The sequence below is a fragment of the Pelophylax lessonae genome (assembly GCF_965119305.1).
Source record: "Pelophylax lessonae genome assembly, chromosome: 5".
Lineage (NCBI taxonomy): Eukaryota > Metazoa > Chordata > Amphibia > Anura > Ranidae > Pelophylax > Pelophylax lessonae.
In genome coordinates, this window is record NC_138772.1 from 227,667,508 (window position 1) to 227,686,963 (window position 19,456).

Consider the following 19,456-nt stretch of genomic DNA (forward strand, 5'->3'; position numbering starts at 1 on the left):
ATCGGCTGTCAAAAGCACCATATTAATGTTCCGAGAATCGGCAGATCTTTGTTCGGACGAAATTTTACTTTTTTTTTTTTTTTTTTTTTTTTTTTTTACAATTGGAGTAACTCCTTTGTACAGAACAAAATTAAAAACCTCTGGAGTTCGGCTTTATATTAAAATGTTGTTTTTATCTATTCAGGTACAGGAATGTTTTAACATATATTTCTGGATATACAGTCATTGAAAATTGAGAATTTTGGCTAATGTGTGTATTTGCATTTACCCAGTGGAAAAAACATGTCGGATGAGGACTACTCCTTTCTAGCAGTTAAAAGGTCTTCATGGAAGATACAGCAGACAATGAAGCACAGCACTCCATTAACAACTTGTACATACATGAGCAGCTTACCAACAGTAAATGAATTGGAAGAAGATTCATACCGTTCAAACTGCAGTACTTTAAAAGAAAATTATGAATGTCTTGAACAATCAACAGATAGGACTGTTCAGTCGCAGATAAATCGAGAAGAAATGGTGCAGGACCCAAAGCAACGTTCTCCACATGAGAGAAACCAAGAAAATCAAATTGCTATCGAGAGAAGGCCACAAAGTGAAATCATACTTGCTGTAACACCAGAACAAGAAACCGTTATGAAAACCAAGAATAAACGGTCTGGAACAAAGCCTTTCAGAAGAAACTCTGATATTAAGAAGCAGAGAAAACTACTAATAGTAAGTATGGAAAGAATGTACGCTGATGTCTTGTGTGTGTTTTGTATAGGGCTCATAACCATTTTTGCAGGTTGTGTATGGCTCAGCAGTGTCCAGTGTAAACAATTCAAAGTGGGTGTCCACGAGTAGAGTAGAGGACCATCTAAAACCATTTTTCTTCTTTTACAATTTCCAATTGTAAATGGCGAGCTAATCGTAGTGAAAAAAAGATAAATCACTTGGCTTTGTGAATGAGGTGAAATTGTGCTGATGTCAATTATCCAACCAATCATGCAAGCAAAGAATCCTATTTTCTTTTTTCCTTTTTACTCCTTCTCTAGGATAAATGAAATTTCACTTTGAAGTGAACATGCTCTGCTCCAACTACAGAAAATTCTTGTCTATTTTAGTTTGTTTTTTTTTTTTTTCTTTTTTGCGAAAGCATTACAAGAATCTGATTTATTAGGTGGATAGATAAAAGTATATTGGCATCTCTTACTGGTTGTTGATTTCTTGCTATTGATAACCATTTAATCAAATATTCAATCAATTAATCAAATAAACGTGCTAAGACTAATTTGGGGGCTCTCAGGGATAATTTCCTGAAAAGCTTTAGTATTTAACAAACTATGCATCAATGTTTTGTAAAAGGCACAAATTACTGCAATGCAAAATAATGAATGAAATATAAATATTGCAGTGTGCTGCTATTCATCTAGAAGAGTCTTTTTCAACCAGGGTACCTTGAGGTTTCTTTAGGCATGCCTTGTCAAAATGCCTAAAAATTGCCCCAAAATTGTATACAAACCAGCAGGTGGATGAAGCCTGCCTTTTTAGTTACACAAAGCCACAGGTTTTCATTGTGCACCATTACGATCTTTTAGCCACTGACTTCCTAACAACCAATGACTCTCTCCTGCCCCTCACTATCGGCGCTGGGGTCACATTAGCTGAGTGGTAGAGTAAAACTGAGGGAGAAGAGACACTTTATAATACTAGTTAGTACCAGCAAAAGTGCATTGGATTTGAAAGAATAAATCTCCTCTTCGTGTGTTGATTATGTATTATGTAAAACTATTAGAATCGTTTTTTTTTACTTTTTTAGAATAGGGTGCTTCAAGACTGTCCATGATTTTAAAGGGTGCCTTGACTGAATAAAGGTTAAACACTGATCTAGAATAGCACCCCCAACAAGCATATACAGTAGATGGTAATGCACCTGCGCTATAGCACACCACATATTATGCATTGTGGTGTACTGCATTGTCAAAAATAGTGCAGTTCTATTTTTGTGTGTTCAGGCACACTGAAAGCCCTTTTTCAATGGATGGGATGGTATTCTAGCTTGCAAGTGATCTAGACAAGCACCACACTTCTGTATTAGGGTGGCTCCACTATCTATTGAGGAGCAACGGAGACATCCTTGAACAGAATAACTATCCTGAGAGTGAAGTGTTAGATGGACTAGTAGTTTGAGATAGACTTTACATAAGTGACTGATAAATTAATGCCCAACTCCAGCTAACCCATTTTAGGCAGTTGCACAATTTTTTTTTATTTTCCTTTTTTGTGTTAACTTGTAAACACACTGCAACCAGAAGTGATAACATCCTTGTCACTTCTAGTTTGTGATGTCACAGAGGGAGAGGAAAAATTTGATGTTCCTTTCAAAAAATAGATTTTTGTCTACTTGGACGAATGTGCATGTGCTCTAAGGTCCCTGTGGAGGACACACAGCCACAATTTAAGGTTATACGAATAGAGGGTTAATCTTAGATTATGGAAAGGGTTCTTTACAGTTTTATAGCAGATAAAATGGGGAACTCTCTGCCCCAAGAAGTAGTGCTTCCTGAAAGTGTGGACTGTAACGAAAAGCTGTAGCAAGCGGCCATGTTGTTCAGTCATTATAGGACAGTCTTGCAGAACAGTTACACATTGCTGCAGTGATTACCCCCTCCCTCCTCTAATTCATGAAATGCATAGGTTTAACACTTCAAAAAGAGCTGTTCTCTCAACTCCGAGACATCAGAAACCAGCGCTTGGGCCTGTGCAGAGCTGTAAACCGCTAATTCAGTCCTGGCAGGATGTCTGTTTCTGCTGCCCAGGCCTATCCTAAAACTATGACCAAATCCATTAAGGATACCCAGAACTAATGGGGATTTTAAAGGCAATCAGAGAGCTCTGCCCAATTCAAAACTTAACAAATCCACACACGATTCATAAACTCAAGACAGGAACTGTAACGGAACCGCGTCCCACACTGTACTTGTGGTCTTTCGTCAGTATACAGCTTCTTCGTAGTCATGAACATAGATATCAAATCCTAGCCACCCCCATACAAAGCTAGCCAACAACTTAGCTTGTATGAGTTAAGGAACCTTCTCCTTTCTTGGAACAGTTTCACACTCAATTTATACACACATGAGCACATCCCCCTCCTGAACAAATTACTACACATGGGTCAGGGGTTGCCTGACTACATTATCCTATCCAGATGAAATTGTAATCAAAAATAGATTTTAACATTTCTAAAGAACAGCCAACACAAACAGTATATTTCCACCCAGCAATAAATAGATGACAGTGATTCAATCAACCTGAGCCAATTAAGTCAGACGGCTGTCCTCAAGCTCCTGCAATACAATAGGTGTAAATACAGAACCTACTGTAGATAACAGGTGAGTACATCAGCATATTCAACGATTTCTGGAAGACAGGTGGTTGAGCTGATATTAGCATATTGTCTGTCTTTCATCCCCAGTGGCAGTGAGTACTGTCACATATCTTCTCCCCCCCAAAGGTAGACTAACTCAGGCACAGACCAGTTGGAGGTCTTGTACCTGGTTAGTCGGGTAACGAGTCCCAAAGAGCCAATCCATCACGGCAGCTTCCTTGACAAAGTTCCACATGGTTAATAAGTTTGTCCTGACAGGGCCCTTGGAGCTCTCATAGCCGATCAGTCTGTAGAAGTCTGGTTTTGGGCAGGCCAGACTGGGCTTCTTGGTCACCCTGTGTCCCTAATAGACACAGGGTGACTTAGACATAAGAGGGGCCTAGGGAGCTAAGAGAACGATTTTCCAACCTCTCTAAGGTAGGTTGGGTTCCACACCCGGTACCCCAAACAAATTGTCTGGAAAACAGCGTTACTCACCCAGCCAACCTCTGACTCTCTCGTAGCACATACCCGCCGCTGGGGATAAGCGTGTACTAGCCCTTCTCCCAGGAGTCCTTTCAGCTGCTGGAGAGAAGACAAGGTGGTGGGGCTCACTTCGTCAGGCTGTTGGGGATCTTGGCAGACAGTCCAGCATCCCTGCGGTATACAAGTGAAGACTGTAGTCCCATCCACTCCCACAGGATCTCCATCTTTTGTACGTTGAGGGCATAGGCCAGCCGCACTTTGCCCTGTTGCCAGCTCTTCTGCTAGGTTAGTGTCGTCATTCTGGGGCACGGTCTGCTGCTGGGAAGGGGAGTCAGCTGCTCCATTTTTCTTACCCTCATCTGGCTGTTGGTTTCTCTGGTACTGTCTCCCAGATGCACAGATCCTGGCTGAGAAGGGAAAGACAGTTTCCTCCGCTCTGACTGTTGAAGGGAGGACAACAACCTCCTCTCCCTTCTCACCCTGTGCCTCCGGAACTGTCACAATTGTGGGGCAGAGAGTTGCCAGCGCTTCAGCTGGGTGTAGAAGCTTCACTTCATCAGCTTGACGCTGGGGCGAGGGGCACCTTCTCCTTTTTATTGAACAGTTTCACACTCCATTTATACATACATGAACACATCCCCCTCCTGATCAAATTACTACACACAGGTTAGGGGTTGCCTGACTACATTATCCTATGCAAATGAAATTGTATTCAGAACTAGAATTTAACCTATCTAAAGAACAACCAACACAAACGGTATATTTCCACCCAGCAACTAATCGATGACAATGACAGTGATTCAATCAACCTGAGCCAATTAAGTAGCAGACGGCCATCATCGAGCTCCAGCAATACAATACATAAACAATAGGTGTAAATACAGAACCTATTGTAGATAACAGTAAGTACATCAGCATATTCAACGATGTCTGGAAGACAGATGGTTGAGCTGATATTAGTATATTATTAAAAAAGAACAGCGCGCAAATGCAAAAGAAATAACTACCAAATCTGAAGACAATCCATAAATAAAAATGGGGGTTTGGTCCCACCATATGGCCATATCGTGCTCAAGCCCACTACTGCGTCAAAGTACCCCATTATCAGTGGGTCCTACACTATCCATGAAAAAGATATTAGTATATTGTCTCTTTCATTCCCAGTGACATTATTGGTCTCATGTTCCTGTGACAGTACTCACTAAGAAGTATATATTTGAATGAGAAATGTTGTACTGAACAAATTAAGTTCATACATGACCACACTAGCGCATATAGATAGCTGTCAGATACCTCTTGGGTGACAGGTTTATTTGAGCTACCCTGTGTTTAGTATCCCTGGATGCAAAATTAAATTCTGAACAATAATCTATCAGTTTAAAAGAGTACAACCAGTACATTTTTGGAAGATATGAATAGTGGTATAAAACTGTCCGTAGAGGAGGGACTTAATATTATCATAAACTCAAGACAGCCCATGGACACTCCGTTTTATTGGTCAGGGGCATCTGTCAACACCCCTTTGATCCCAGAGAAAATTGGAGACCTAATTAAAGTTCTCCTTTACCATCAAATCAGGAACATCTGTCAAGCTTGAGACCTGATAACACCTGGCTCATTGACTGAACTCTGATAACACCAAGGAAATTGCAAGTATTCTTCCTCCTCAATTCTACCTTATTTTGCTATTGCTGAATTTGTCTATTTCTTTGAAACTGTAAATATTTCACCAACTTTGACCTTTTTCATTTTTAAAACCTTATTTTGAAAAGTGTTGTTCTTGTTCCTAAGCTCTTAATGCAAGCTAACAAAGAACCAGTCTCTTGCAGAGTGCTACTGTATAGGATAAATCCTATGAACATACAGTGCCTTTCGAAAGTATTCGGCCCCCTTGAACTTTGCAACATTTTGCCACATTTCAAACATAAAGATATAAAACTGTAATTTTTTTGTGAAGAATCAACAACAAGTGGAAAGAAATTTATTGGATATTTCAAACTTTGTTTACAAATAAAAAAACTGAAAAATTGGGCTTGCAAAATTATTCAGCCCCTTTTACTTTCAGTGCAGCAAACTCTCCAGAAGTTCTGTGAGGATCTCTGAATGATCCTGTTAGGAACGCTTCCTGAGCACACTGATGTGCTGTCATGAGTCTGCAACCTAAAGGGTTAACCCAGAGCAGACTAATTGCAATAATTGGCAAACAGGCTACCTTATTTAAACGGCTCAGCAGCACTGCACTTTGCTGTGTTGTCTTCAGCTCTCCTGTGTTCTGAACCTGCTTCCTGTTGATTTCCTGTCTGATACCTGTTGACCTTTTGGCTCGTCCCTGACTTCGCTTATTTGCTGCCTGTCCTGATCCCGGCTCGTTTTGACTACTCTTCTGGATTCTCCTTGTCGGCTCATCCACCTTCGGACCTTGACCGGTTACCCCCTGGTGGGGCGACCCTGGGGACCGCGACCTGGTATCCACCTGCAGCCAAATCCATCCTCCCCATCGGAGGCCCTGGTGAAGACCGGTGGATGCTTAGACCCCGCATCTCAGGTTAGCCTGTGCTACTCACCTCGGGTTTCAAACCAAGCTCCGCCCACCGGCAACGGTAGGCCTTCTCTGCGCGACAGGCTTCCACCTGCCTCATAACAGATCCAATGTTGACCTAAATGACTAATGATGATAAATAGAATCCACCTGTGTGTAATCAAGTCTCCGTATAAATGCACCTGCACTGTGATAGTCTCAGAGGTCCGTTTTAGAGCCCAGAGAGCATCACGAAGAACAAGGAACACACCAGGCAGGTCCGAGATACTGTTGTGGAGAATTTAAAAGCCGGATTTGGATACAAAAAGATTTCCCAAGCTTTAAACATCCCAAGGAGCACTGTGCAAGCAATTTAATATTGAAATGGAAGGAGTATCGGACCACTGCAAATCTACGAAGACCTGGCCGTCCCTCTAAACTTTCATCTCATACAAGGAGAAGACTGATCAGAGATGCAGCCAAGAGGCCCATGATCACTCTGGATGAACTGCAGAGATCTACAGCTGAGGTGGGAGACTCTGTCCATAGGACAACAATCAGTCGTATACTGCACAAATCTGGCCTTTTATGGAAGAGTGGCAAGAAGAAAGCCATTTCTTAAAGATATCCATAAAAAGTGTTGTTTAAAGTTTGCCACAAGCCACCTGGGAGACACACCAAACATGTGGAAGGAGATGCTCTGGTCAGATGAAACCAAAATCTAACTTTTTGACAATGCAAAACGTTATGTTTGGCATTAAAGCTACACAGCTCATCACCCTGAACACACCATCCACACTGTCAAACATGGTGGAGGCAGCATCATGGTTTTGGCCTGCTTTTTCTTCAGCAGGGACAGGGAAGATGGTTAAAATCGATGGGAAGATGGATGGAGCCAAATACAGGACCATTCTGGAAGAAAACCTGATGGAGTCTGCAAAAGACCTGAGACTGGGACGTGGATTTGTCTTCCAACAGGACAATGATCCAAAACCTAAAGCAAAATCTACAATGGAATGGCTCACAAATAAACATATCCAGGTGTTAGAATGGCCAAATCAAAGTCCAGACCTGAATCCAATCGAGAATCTGTTAACTGAAAACTGCTGTTCACAAACGCTCTCCATCCAACCTCACTGAGCTCGAGCTGTTTTGCAAGGAGGAATGGGCAAAAATTTCAGTCTCTCGATGTGCAAAACTGATAGACATACCCCAAGCGACTTACAGCTGTAATCGCAGCAAAAGGTGGCGCTACAAAGTATTAAGGGGGCTGAATAATTTTGCACGCCCAATTTTCAGTTTTTTATTTGTTAAAGTTTGAAATATCCAATAAATTTCGTTCCACTTCATGATTGTGTTGATTCTTCACAAAAAATTAGTTTTATATCTTTGTTTGAATCCTGAAATGTGGCAAAAGGTCAAAGTTCAAGGGGGCTGAATACTTTCGCAAGGCACTGTACCTGTCTGTGGTAAATGTGTATTACAGACTAATATTCTAAAATCATAATTGGTATTGCTAATTTACAAGTTTCCCCAAAGGTGGTGGCAGTTAAAGGGTTAATTGCTTAACTAGCACAGTGACACTCGCTCTCAGCCTGCTGGCACCTAGATTGTGGTCCCGCGAGCTGGAAAATCTTTGTGCAGGGTGCAGCTGGGAGTGGCATTGCTACGTAAATGACAGCGTTGTGTGAGATTGGCTGGTCCTTTGTCTCCAGTTAGTGAGAAGGGCAGGGATCTGATACCCACGTCCGTCACATGGACAACTTTAAAACTCTTTTGAATGTCTTCCTTAGGAAGCTGAATTGTTAATAAAAAACTTTCGCATAGGTTGAACTGGATGTGTGGTGGGTTTTTTTTTTTTTTTTTTTTTAAACTAAGGCTTGCCATACACGTTCAACTTTTGTTGTACAATTTTCTGTTAGATCTACCACAAACCACATAATGTTAGGTCAAAGCTAAACAACACATTCACTTGTATCCAATTAGGCAGACCTTCATACTACATACTTGAAGGTAAATTTCAAGAAAATTGGACAGAAATCTGTAAGAAAATTGTATCATGTATGGCCAGCCTAAGAACCCAAAATTTATCAAGGATTTTGTCAGTACCATTTCTGCTTCATCATCACAGAAGCCTGTCATTAGTGTACTATCACATAGAGGGCTATTGGTCCCCTATGTGCTAACAACTTAAGCCCAGGATACATGGCCGGGACCGCACTGGTCTGTGGAATTAATTGGGAGGCTGTACAGCTGCTAGATCGCTTACATGATCTGAAAGTTAACAGTTGGCTTTACAGACCTCTGCATGTGGTTGTTGGGGAGTGTGTGCAAAAACTCCCTGCTGCTGCTGGCAAAAAGGCTTAAATCAGTGACGGTGAAGGTGTTAAATTTCAATGCTTCACTGCTTTATAAATATTCCCTTAATTATCATGCACACAGGGTTTACATCTACTTAAACAAAAACCGGGCAGTAGAGTTTAAAAATATGATGGACAATTATTTTGAAATGTATAGAAAAAAAGCACCTCCTCCCTCCTTGCAATCAGTACAGTGGCTGTGCGTCTGACCTGACTGTGCGACACAGAGTGTTGTGGGCGTTGGGCGGCTGTGAGTGTTGTGCGACTGAGTGTCAAGTGAGTGTAGCAGAGTACCAGAGGGTGAGAAGGTAGAGTTAGGAAGCTAGGAAACAGCCACACAGGACAGACTTTTAATTACTAAATCCCCATTAGATTAGTAGGTACAATGCCCGGCGGATGTGGAGATGCGACTCGGTGTACATCTTGTGATATGTATGCGTTCCTCGATCATGCGATCGAGGGCAAATACAAATGCACAAAATGTAAGCATGTTGCTTCCCTGGAAGCTCAGGTCCTGAATCTAGGGAGGCAGCTGGCAACACTGAGCTGAATGTCCATACCGAAGGAGAGCTGGGATCGTACCCGTCAGGCGCATGCAGGGGCCTGCACAGAGGTGGGCGGAGTATTGGAGGTGCAGGCATCAAAGCAGAGTAGAAGGGGACAAGGCAAGGAGGCTGGTCCTGGGCTGGAGCACCCCAACAGACCCGTTGCGTGATGTTGGGGAAACCAGTCCGGGACCAGCATTGATGGAGCAGAGTGACACCCCTAGCTGCCAGGGGAAGAACTCCTCCAGTGAGGCCGGGAGAAAGGGAAAGGAAAGACAGGTGCTGGTAGTAGGGGACTCAATCATTAGAAGGACAGAGGGCAATCTGTCACAAAGAACGTGGGCGCCAAACAGTCTGTTTACCGGGCGCTCGGGTTAGGCGGATCGGGTGGACAGATTACTGGGTGGGACTAGGAAAGACCCAGCTGTCATGGTACACGTGGGTACCAATGACAAAGGCAGAGGAAGATGGAGATTCCTAAACTATTTCAGGGACTTAGGAGCCAAGTTGAGGCGTAGGACCTCCAAGGTAGTATTTTCAGAAATACTACCTGTACCTCGAGCCACACCAGAGAGGCAGCGGGAGATTAGGGAAGTCAACAAGTGGCTGAGGAGCTGGTGTAGTAAGGAGGGTTTTGGGTTCCTGCCGCCGGCTCTTTGGTAGGGACGGATTGCACCTAAATGGGGAGGGTGCAGCCGTACTGGGTGAGAGGATGGCCACAAATTTAGAGGGGCTTTTAAACTAGGTGATGGGGGAGGGTACAGATGTAGAATTGGCCAGTGGAAAGCAAGGTTCAGAGGGTAGAAATGGGAGCATTAGCGGTAGGGTGTTCGGAGCTCCTAAACCCAGGGTGGGTATGGGGAAAAAACAAGAGCAGCCTAAAAACATCAAATGAGGATATATGTAACCGGTCAAAATTACGAGGCTTGTATACCAATGCCAGAAGCCTGGCTAACAAGATGGGAGAGCTGGAGCTACTGATGTTTGAGGACTTGATTTTGTGGGGATAACAAGAGACTTGGTTTGACAGCTCTCATGACTTGATGGCGACCATTCAGGAGTATTCCCTTTATCGCAGAGATAGAGAATGTTAAAAGGGGGAGGGGTATGTCTGTATATTAAGAACAGTGTACAGGTAAATATGAGGGATGATATTAATAATTCAAAGGGAAGGCACTGTGGGGAAGGTACTATTGGGCGTATGCTATAGGCCCCCCAACCAGAGGGAGGGGGAGGCGGACTTCCTTTTACAGATAGGATTGGCAGCAAGGATGGGAAATGCCATTATAATGGGGGACTTTAATTATCTAGATATAGACTGGGCAGAAGGAACCGCGCATTCAGCCAAGGCTCGGCAGTTCCTAAATGTTTTGCAGGACAATTTCATGGATCAGATGGTGAATGCACCGACAAACAATGCAGTACTTGACCTACTGATTACCAACAATACAGACCTGCTCACGGATATAGAAATACGGGGCAACTTAGGAAACAGTGACGATAGGTCAATTAGTTTCAGTATTAATTATAGTAATAGGAAACACAAGGGCAATTTAAGAACACTGAATTTCAAAAGAGCCAATTTCCCAAAACTGCGCTCTCTGCTAGAAAATATCAAATGGGATAGAACCCTGGGAACAAAGAACACGGAGGAAAAATGGGAGTGCTTCAAGAGCGTACTTAACAAAAGGGATTGACCAGTGCTTTCCAAAGGGAAATGCATTTAAAAGATCAAAACTAAACCCTGGGTGGCTAAACTGCAACATAAATGCATATTAATGCTAAAGGAAAGGCCTTCAAAAAATACAAGAGTGAGGGGTCATTGGCAGCATTCAAGCATTACAAAGAGTGTAATAAGAAATGTAAAGACGAAATCAGGGCGGCTAAAATGGAACACGAGAGATATATAGTGGAAGAGAGTAAAAAGAACCCCAAGAAATTATTTAAGTATATAAACAGTAAGAAAGCGAGGCCAGAACACATTGGCCCCATAAAAGATAAGGGAGTTTTGGCCACAGAGGACAGGGAAAAGTCTTCACAAAAGAATTGGGGGGCTACACTAACCCAGCTTGTAAGGCCAAACTAAACACACCTCCAGAAAGTACCGCCACGGCTAACGGAAGATGGACTTAGAACTAAACTAGAGAAACTTAACATAAATAAATCACTGGGACCGGATGGCTTGCACCCAAGGGTTCTTAAAGAGCTCAGCCAGGTCATTGCCATTTTTCTTGATCTTTAAGGATAATTTACAGACAGGTATGGTGCCAGCTGATTGGAAAAAAGCCAATGTGGTACCAATATTTAAAAAGGGGCCGATATATATCCCGGGTAACTATAGGCCGGTCAGCCTAACATCAGTAGTCTGCAAGATTTTTGAGGGGATGTTAAGGGACCACATACAAGGTATTATTAGTAGTAATCAGCATGGATTCATGAAAAATCGTTCTTGCCAAACCAATCTATTAACCGTCTATGATGAAGTGAGCTGCCACCTAGATAAAGGTAAGCCTGTGGATGTGGTGTACCTGGACTTTGCAAAGGCCTTTGACACCGTTCCCCACAAGCGCTTACTGTACAAACTAAGGAAGGGTAGGTATGGACCATAAGGTGAGTACCTGGATAGAGAACTGGCTTCAGGGGAGGTTGAATAGGGTGGCGATTAATGGGGAGTACTCAAATTGGGCGTGTGTGGAAAGCTGGGTCCCCCAGGGTTCTGTCCTGGGGCCAATCCTGTTTAATTCATAAATGATCTAGAGGAGGGGATATCGAGTAAAATCTCAGTATTTGCGAATGATACTAAACTAAGCATGCCAATATCTTCTGGGCAGGATGTGGAAACCTTACAAGCGGACCTGAATAAAATAATGGGGTGGGCAACTACATGGCAGATGAGGTTTAATGTTGAGAAATGTAAAGTAATGCACTTGGGTGCCAGAAACTAGAAAGCAAGCTACTCATTAGGGGGGGAACCTCTGGGTGAGTCTAGGATGGAAAAGGACCTGGGGGTACTGGTAGACCACAGGCTTGGCAGTAGCATGCAATGCCAAGCCGCTGCAAGCAAAGCCAACAGAATACTGGGATATATAAAAAAGGGGATTCACTCGAGAAATAAAGAATATTCTCCCACTCTACAAGACTCTGGTCTGGCCACATCTGGAGTATGCTGTCCAGTTCTGAGCACCGGTCCTCAGGAAGGATGTGCTGGAACTGGAGAAATTCCAGAGAAGGGCAACAAAAATAATTAGGGGAATGGAGGACATCAGCTATGAGGAAAAACTACAAGCACTGAACCTATTCTCTCTGGAGAAGAGACGATTGAGGGGGGGGATATGGTATCAATGTACAAATACTGTACTGGCAACCATAGCATATGGAAAAACCTATTCAGAGAAAGGGAATACAATAAGACACGTGGCCACTCACTAAAACTAGAAGAAAGGTGGTTTAACCTTTAAAATATGCAGGGGGTTCTTCACTGTAAGAGCAGTAAGGATGTGGAATTCCCTTCCGTCGTATCAGCAGGGAGCATTGATAGTTATAAAAAACTATTAGATGGGCACCTTAAAGACCACAACATACAGGGGTATACAATGTAGGTTAACAGCAAACACACACACATCATAGGTTGAACTGGATGGACTGATGTCTTTTTTCAACCTCACTAACTATGTACAGTGACTTTAGAAAAGAGTCAGTTGCCCCCTTTACAATATTCACATTTTTTTGCTTTGCAGCCCGAAATGAAGACACGCAATTTTTTTGCTTTTATCCAGCTGTAATTATTCATTGGACCTTATAGCATTCAAGTGAAAGATACCGTATAACACCAAAATGTCAGAAAAAATTCAAAAGCCAAATCACTGAGTAGGAAAAAGGATCACCCCCTTGTGTCAGTATTTGTTAAACCACCTGTAACGGATCAACCGGCACCCCGACTGGGTATCTCCTTTGGAGGAATGTTCCTAGTGCTTCCCGAGGGCTCCAAGCACTCCACCCGACACCAGAGTCACCTCAGACCCCACGAATCGCCACAGCTTTCTTGCCGTCTCCTACCCACCCTGGACCTACAACAAGGTTCCAGTGGGTGAACCTCTTTCCCCATAAAGTCCAGCAGGCACAGGAACAAGCTCTTACAAAGGGGTTAGTAGTGATTCAAGTGAGTATGAAGAGCATAGCAATCCCTTGTAGCAAGTTCCCCCAATGAGAGACAGGACTCTAGATTGAGGGTGAAGTATAACTCGACTTGAACAAGAAACAGACTTTTATACAGTCCCCCCCCCCCCCCCCACAAGGTTACGCCCAGATGGACCTTGTTGAAAAGAGGCCCTGACATTCATAATCCAATGAAAACCGAGTTTTACACTCCTATACAGTGTACACAAAGATATACACTGTGGGACATTCCCCCCTCCCCCTTAGCACAGTGGCGGAGCCAGAGGGTTAGCTGGGGTGGCAATTGCCACCCCAGAAGAAGTCCTTGCCACCCCAATCCTGGGCGGGTGGCCGGGTGCATGGCAGCGGAAGAATCACAGGGGATCGCCGTACGGCCGGGAGCTGCGGAGGGAGGCGGATGGAGAGCAGGGAAGACCGGACTCCTGCTACTTGCACAGCCAGTGGTGTCGGCAGGGGGGGCTGAACGGGGCTTCAGCCCCAAGTGTGCCCCCAAAAAGCCCCGGGTCTCGTGTGGATCATTTTAAGTTATTTGCCCCGAGTGTCAAATATGCCATTGCTCCTCCTTCCTTCAGCTCTCAGCTGAGCAGCGCTGCAGCCAGAAGAAGACAGCGGAGGGGGGGTGAAGGAGGAGCCAATGCTAGGCGGCAAGGAGAGGAATTTGAAATCCTCCTCCTCTCGTCATGTGACAGCAGAAGAGGTTCTCGGAGAGGAGGATGATTTCAAATTCCTCTCCTTGCTGCCTAGGATTGGCTCCATCTCCACCCCCCTCCGTCGTCTTCTGGCTGCAGCGCTGCTCAGATGAGAGCCGAAGGAAGAAGAATGTGACTGCACGAGGGGGGGGGTGGAGGAAGAAGAATGTGAGTGCACGAGGGGGGGGGAGAAGAATGTGAGTGCCCGAGGGGGGGGGGGAGGGAGGAGGAAGAATGTGAGTGCACGAGGGGGGGGAAGAAGAATGTGAGTGCATGAGGGGGGGAGGAGGAGGGTTGGTGCCTGAGGGGAGGGGGAGGAGGAGGAAGGTTAGTGCCTGAGGGGGGGAGGAAGAAGAAGGTGAGTGCCCGGGGGGGGGGAGGAAGAAGGTGAGTGCCTGAGGGGGGGAGGGAGGAGGAAGAAGGTGAGTGCCCGAGGGGGAGGAGGAAGAATGTGAGTGCCTGAGGGGGGAGGGAGGAGGAAGAAGGTGAGTGCCCGAGGGAGGGGGAGAGGAAGAAGGTGAGTGCCTGAGGGGGGAGGGAGGAGGAAGAAGGTGAGTGCCCGAGGGGGGGAGGAGAAGGTGAGTGCCTGATGGGGGGGGGGGGAGAGGAGGAAGAGGGTGAGTGCCTGAGCAAGTCTCCCTGTGTGACTGGATAGGAGGGGCATCCTTGGAATCCATCCACAGTGGCGGCCGGTGTACAGAGGGCGCAGGGGCGCCGCCCCCCCATCCATGCGTCCGGCCCCCTAATCTGCATGCAGGGGCGTTCGATGGGGTTTTTTATTTTTTTTGCATCACCTGATTAGAGCCAGAGGCTCTAAAGGGCGATGCAAAGGGTGGACCCGGGGCGCAGAGCAGTGCATCCCGAGCCCACCCATTGCGTGACAATAGCGAATGAAAATTCGCTATGGTCACACCGATCCAACTCCTTGGCCACAAGACAAACCCCTTGCCATTAGCCGAGGAGGAGGCGGAAGGACTCGTGGAGACGCGCCGCCGGTCACCGGGACTCGGAAGAAGCCGCTGCTGCTGGAAGGACTCGCGGAGACGTGCCGCCGGTCACCGGGACTGAGAAGAAGCCGCCCGCTGCCGCTCCAGGTAGGTAAGGGGGCACACACGCTGGTCACTGCATTGGGGGCATGTACGCTGGTCACTGCATTGGGGGCATGGACACTGCATTGGGGGCATGTACGCTGGTCTCTGATAGGGGGCATGTACGCTGGTCTCTGCATTGGGGGCATGTACGCTGGTCTCTGCATTGGGGGCATGTACGCTGGTCTCTGCATTGGGGGCATGTACGCTGATCTCTGCATTGGGGGCATGTACGCTGATCTCTGCATTGGGGGCATGTACGCTGATCTCTGCATTGAAGGGGGCATGTACGCTGATCTCTGCATTGAAGGGGGCATGTACGCTGGTCACTGCATTGAAGGGGGCATGTACGCTGGTCACTGCATTGAAGGGGGCATGTACGCTGGTCACTGCATTGAAAGGGGGAATGTACGCTGGTCACTGCATTGAAAGGGGGCACGCTGGTCTCTCTGCATTGAAAGGGGGCACATTATACCTTAATTACTGAAGGCCCCTTTCACACTTTTGCGACCTCAAAGTCACGCAATTTTTTACAGCGTTTTTTGCTGCAAAGCAATGCCTATTACATTTTTCTGTTTGCGCCCCCCTAAAATTTTTGAGCACCAGCCGCCACTGTCCCCAATATACCTAGAACATTGTGCACATATTTAATCTGCAAGTGCTCACAGATATGTATAGGTCAGAGTGTTTAACTGACAAAGAATGATGTGCCATAGAACTGCTGATGTTGATGTATTTTTCTGCTCTGTATCTAATAAATGCATACTTTACACCCCCCCCCCCTTTCCAGTACCCCCCAGAGCTCTTCAGGCCCCCCACCAGTGCTCTTTAGTCTCCCCCCCCTCCCCCAGGGCTCCTCAGCTCCCCCCCTATTTTCATAAATTTAGGCTAATATGTATTCTGCCACATATTTTTTGTAAAAGTGTATTTTAAATGATTTGCAAAAAAGTTTTTACATCTACAAACTATGGAACTTTTTATTTTTTAATTGTTTTTACTAGTAATGGCAGCGATCAGCGATTTATTAGAGGGACTGCGACATTGCGGTGGACAAATCTGACACTAAATGACACTTTATATATTGACCCCCCCAAAATAATACCTTGCCACCCCTGTTTTAAAAGTCTAGCTCCGCCACTGCCTTAGCAGCCAATCCACATACACATATACATCCCATAATAAGCTTGTCTTAAGGCAGACAGAACAATGTGAGGTCATTAACATTTAACAATGAGACAGGCACAATCCACATTCCCTCTCAATACACAAATAGGGAAGTCTGCCAATGACAGTCTGTGTGTGTCTCTCTCACAGACAAGCACATGGAATACACTGTGTAAGGTGGTATTAAATCTTCATATTTCTATATGAAGATATGGTTGATAAATATTACTGTCCCATCTGAAGCAATTCAAACCATTAAGTATCTGCTCCTCACATCCAGTGATGGTGAATACCGTCACACCACCCTTTTGCTTTAAATACAGCTTTTATTCTGTTGGGATCTGCTCTGACTAGGCTATGCAAGGACCTTCACATGTTTCTCCTTTAATCACTGTGTGGTCATTTATGCTGTGTGCTTTGGGTCATTGTCATGTTGGAAGGTAAACCTTCTTCCCATTGACAACTTTCTGGTAGATGGCAGCAGATTTTCCTCAAGAATTTGTTTTTTTGCCCCATTCATATCCTGATAAGTGTTCCAGTCCCTGCTATAGAGAAACACCCCCATAACAGAATATTACCACGTCCTTGCTTTACTCTAGGAATGATGTTCTTTGGATGGTGAGCTTTATTGGACTTCCACCAGACGTATAGCTTGGTATTGAGGCCAAATAATTAAATGTTAGTCTCATCTGACCAAAAAAATGTTTTCCCCATGGCCTCAATCTTCTTTTTTTTATTGCGACCGTTACATATAAGCCACATTTTTTTTGGAGACTGTGTCCTATTATCACATGTACACAATGACCACTCTTTTCCTAAATTCCTGTGACTGCTCCACAGTTGTTGAAGATATCTTGATAGCCTCTCTGACCAGTTTCCTCCTGGCTCTTTCATCCAGTTTGGAGCGAAGTCCTGATCCAGAGAGGGTCCGTGTTGTACCAAATACCATCCACTTCTTAATAACAGACATAACTGTGATTCTAGGCATTGATAAAGCCTTTGAATTTTCTATCTCCTGACTTGCGCCTGTCCACAACTTTATCCCAGAGATCTTTTGACAGTGACTTGCCACCCATAGTCAATGTTTGCTTCAGATGCACTATCAGACCCTGAAATGCTCAAGGAAAGCTTTTTTTTTTTTTTTTTTTTTTTTTTTTTTTTTTTTTTTATGCTGAGTAAATCAAAATGACCACAGCTGATCACAGTTGAAAGTCAATTGGCTTTGTGCCATTGTAAAGGTGATTGAGTTTACAAGTCATTTTTAGGAGGGGGTAGAACTTTTTCCAACTCAGTGATTTTTGTTTTTGAATTTTCTTTGTGATCTACTGGTGTTCTATCTTTTCACTTGGATGTTATAAATTGTAAACACAGCTGAATAAAACAAAATGTGTCTGTCTTTATTTCAGGCTGCAACGCAACGGCATGTGATTAGTTTAAATGGTGGAGTGATTCTTTTCTATACCCATTTTACATTTTTAGATCACATTGTTACACCTCCTACTCTACTTTTTCTAGTTGCTCTCAGATCAGTGTGTGTTTTTTTTTTTTTTTTTTTTTTGTTTTTCTTAGTTTTATTATAACATGAGGTTTGACAAATGTATTGTCTATGTAACCTCTACAATGTATTTTTTTTTTATTATTATTATTTGCTCCATTTTGAACTATGCTCTAGTAGTCTATATATAAAATGTTGAGGTTTTTTTTTTTTTTTTTTTTTTTTTTGCCTACAATGCTACTTTATAATGCATTATCATGGCCAATGATGCTTGTTGCTGTTTATTTTCCAGAAAGAAAAAGTGGATAAGTGGGTGATTCGGCAGCTTAGAAATATTGAGGAAGCAACCCATCATAATCTGGAAGTGGAATTGTTTTAAAGTGCAACGACTTTTGACTGCATTATTGCTGCATTTTCTTTACAGCGAGATCTGCATGATCTATATTGAGACTAAAATATCACATTTTGTTTACTTGTTGATCAAAGGCAATAAATCAGGAATTCAAGTGCAGATCTTTTTGTTGTAGTAATCCCTAACAAATGGGGTGAGTGACTCAATCTAAAATATTGAATATATGAAGATGTAAATGCATACTTGACCTGAAATCCTAAAGTAAAACTATGGGCAAATTTTGTATATATCCCTGCAATATAGTTCTGTAACCTGTGGAACCTGCCAGAAGTGCATTGATTTTCACTTTAACCTTTTCCTGCTGAATGACCAGGCCGCTTTTTTCGACTTGGCACTGCGTGACTTTAACTGACAATTGCACGGTCATGCAATGCTATACCCAAATGAAATTTACGTTTTTTTTTTTTTTTTTTATTTCACCACAAACAGAGCTTTCTTTTGGTGGTATTTGATCACCTCTGCGCTTTTTATTTTGTGCCGTATTAATAAAAAAAAAAAAGAGCAAAACTTTTGCGAAAAATGTAACATTTTCTACTTTGACAGTTAAATATCCAATATATTCAATTTTTGTCATATATTTAGGCCAAAATGTATTTAGCTACATGTCTTTGACAAAAAAATTCTCAATGAGCGTGTTTTTAACCACTTTAAGACCGTAAGATTTTACCCCCTTCCTGACCAGGCCATATTTTGCGATTCGGCACTGCGTTACTTTAACGGACAATTGTGCGGTCGTGCGACCCTGTACCCAAATTAAATGTACGTCCTTCCTTTTTTTTTTTTTTTTTTTTTTTTCCCCACAAATAGAGCTTTCTTTTGGTATTTGATCACCTGAGTGATTTTTTTTTTTTTTTTTTTTTTTTTTTTTTTTTAATTTTTTAACCGGTTGCCGACCGCCGCACGACTATATACTGCGGCGGTCAGCCCCGGCCAGGCAGAGTGACGTATCGGTACGTCACTCGCCTGTCACTGACTTGCGAGCCTATAGCGAGCGGGCGCGCGCCCGCCGAGGCGCGCGCCCGCCGCGGCTCGTTCACAGGCAAGTCAGTGCGTGTGACCGGCGGACTCGATGTCCGCCAGTCACACTGCGATCGCTCCTGTGAAGGGAGAAAGACAGAGCAGCTTGTGTAAACAAGCTGCCTGTCAGTTCTCCCTGTGTAAAAGTAAAGATCTG

At 44.0% G+C, this 19,456-nt stretch overlaps 1 protein-coding gene across 1 annotated transcript; it reads left to right on the top strand.

Annotated features, from left to right (window-relative positions):
- Window positions 1-282: 282 nt before the first annotated feature.
- Window positions 283-18,277, top strand: LOC309557187 (uncharacterized protein; the record flags this gene model as incomplete). Its single annotated transcript, XM_082259849.1, has 2 exons — window positions 283-717; window positions 18,163-18,277. 2 exons carry the CDS (start codon window positions 283-285, stop codon window positions 18,247-18,249), a joined length of 522 nt encoding a protein of 173 aa, XP_082115975.1. The 3' UTR covers window positions 18,250-18,277.
- Between the last annotated feature and the right edge of the window lie 1,179 nt (window positions 18,278-19,456).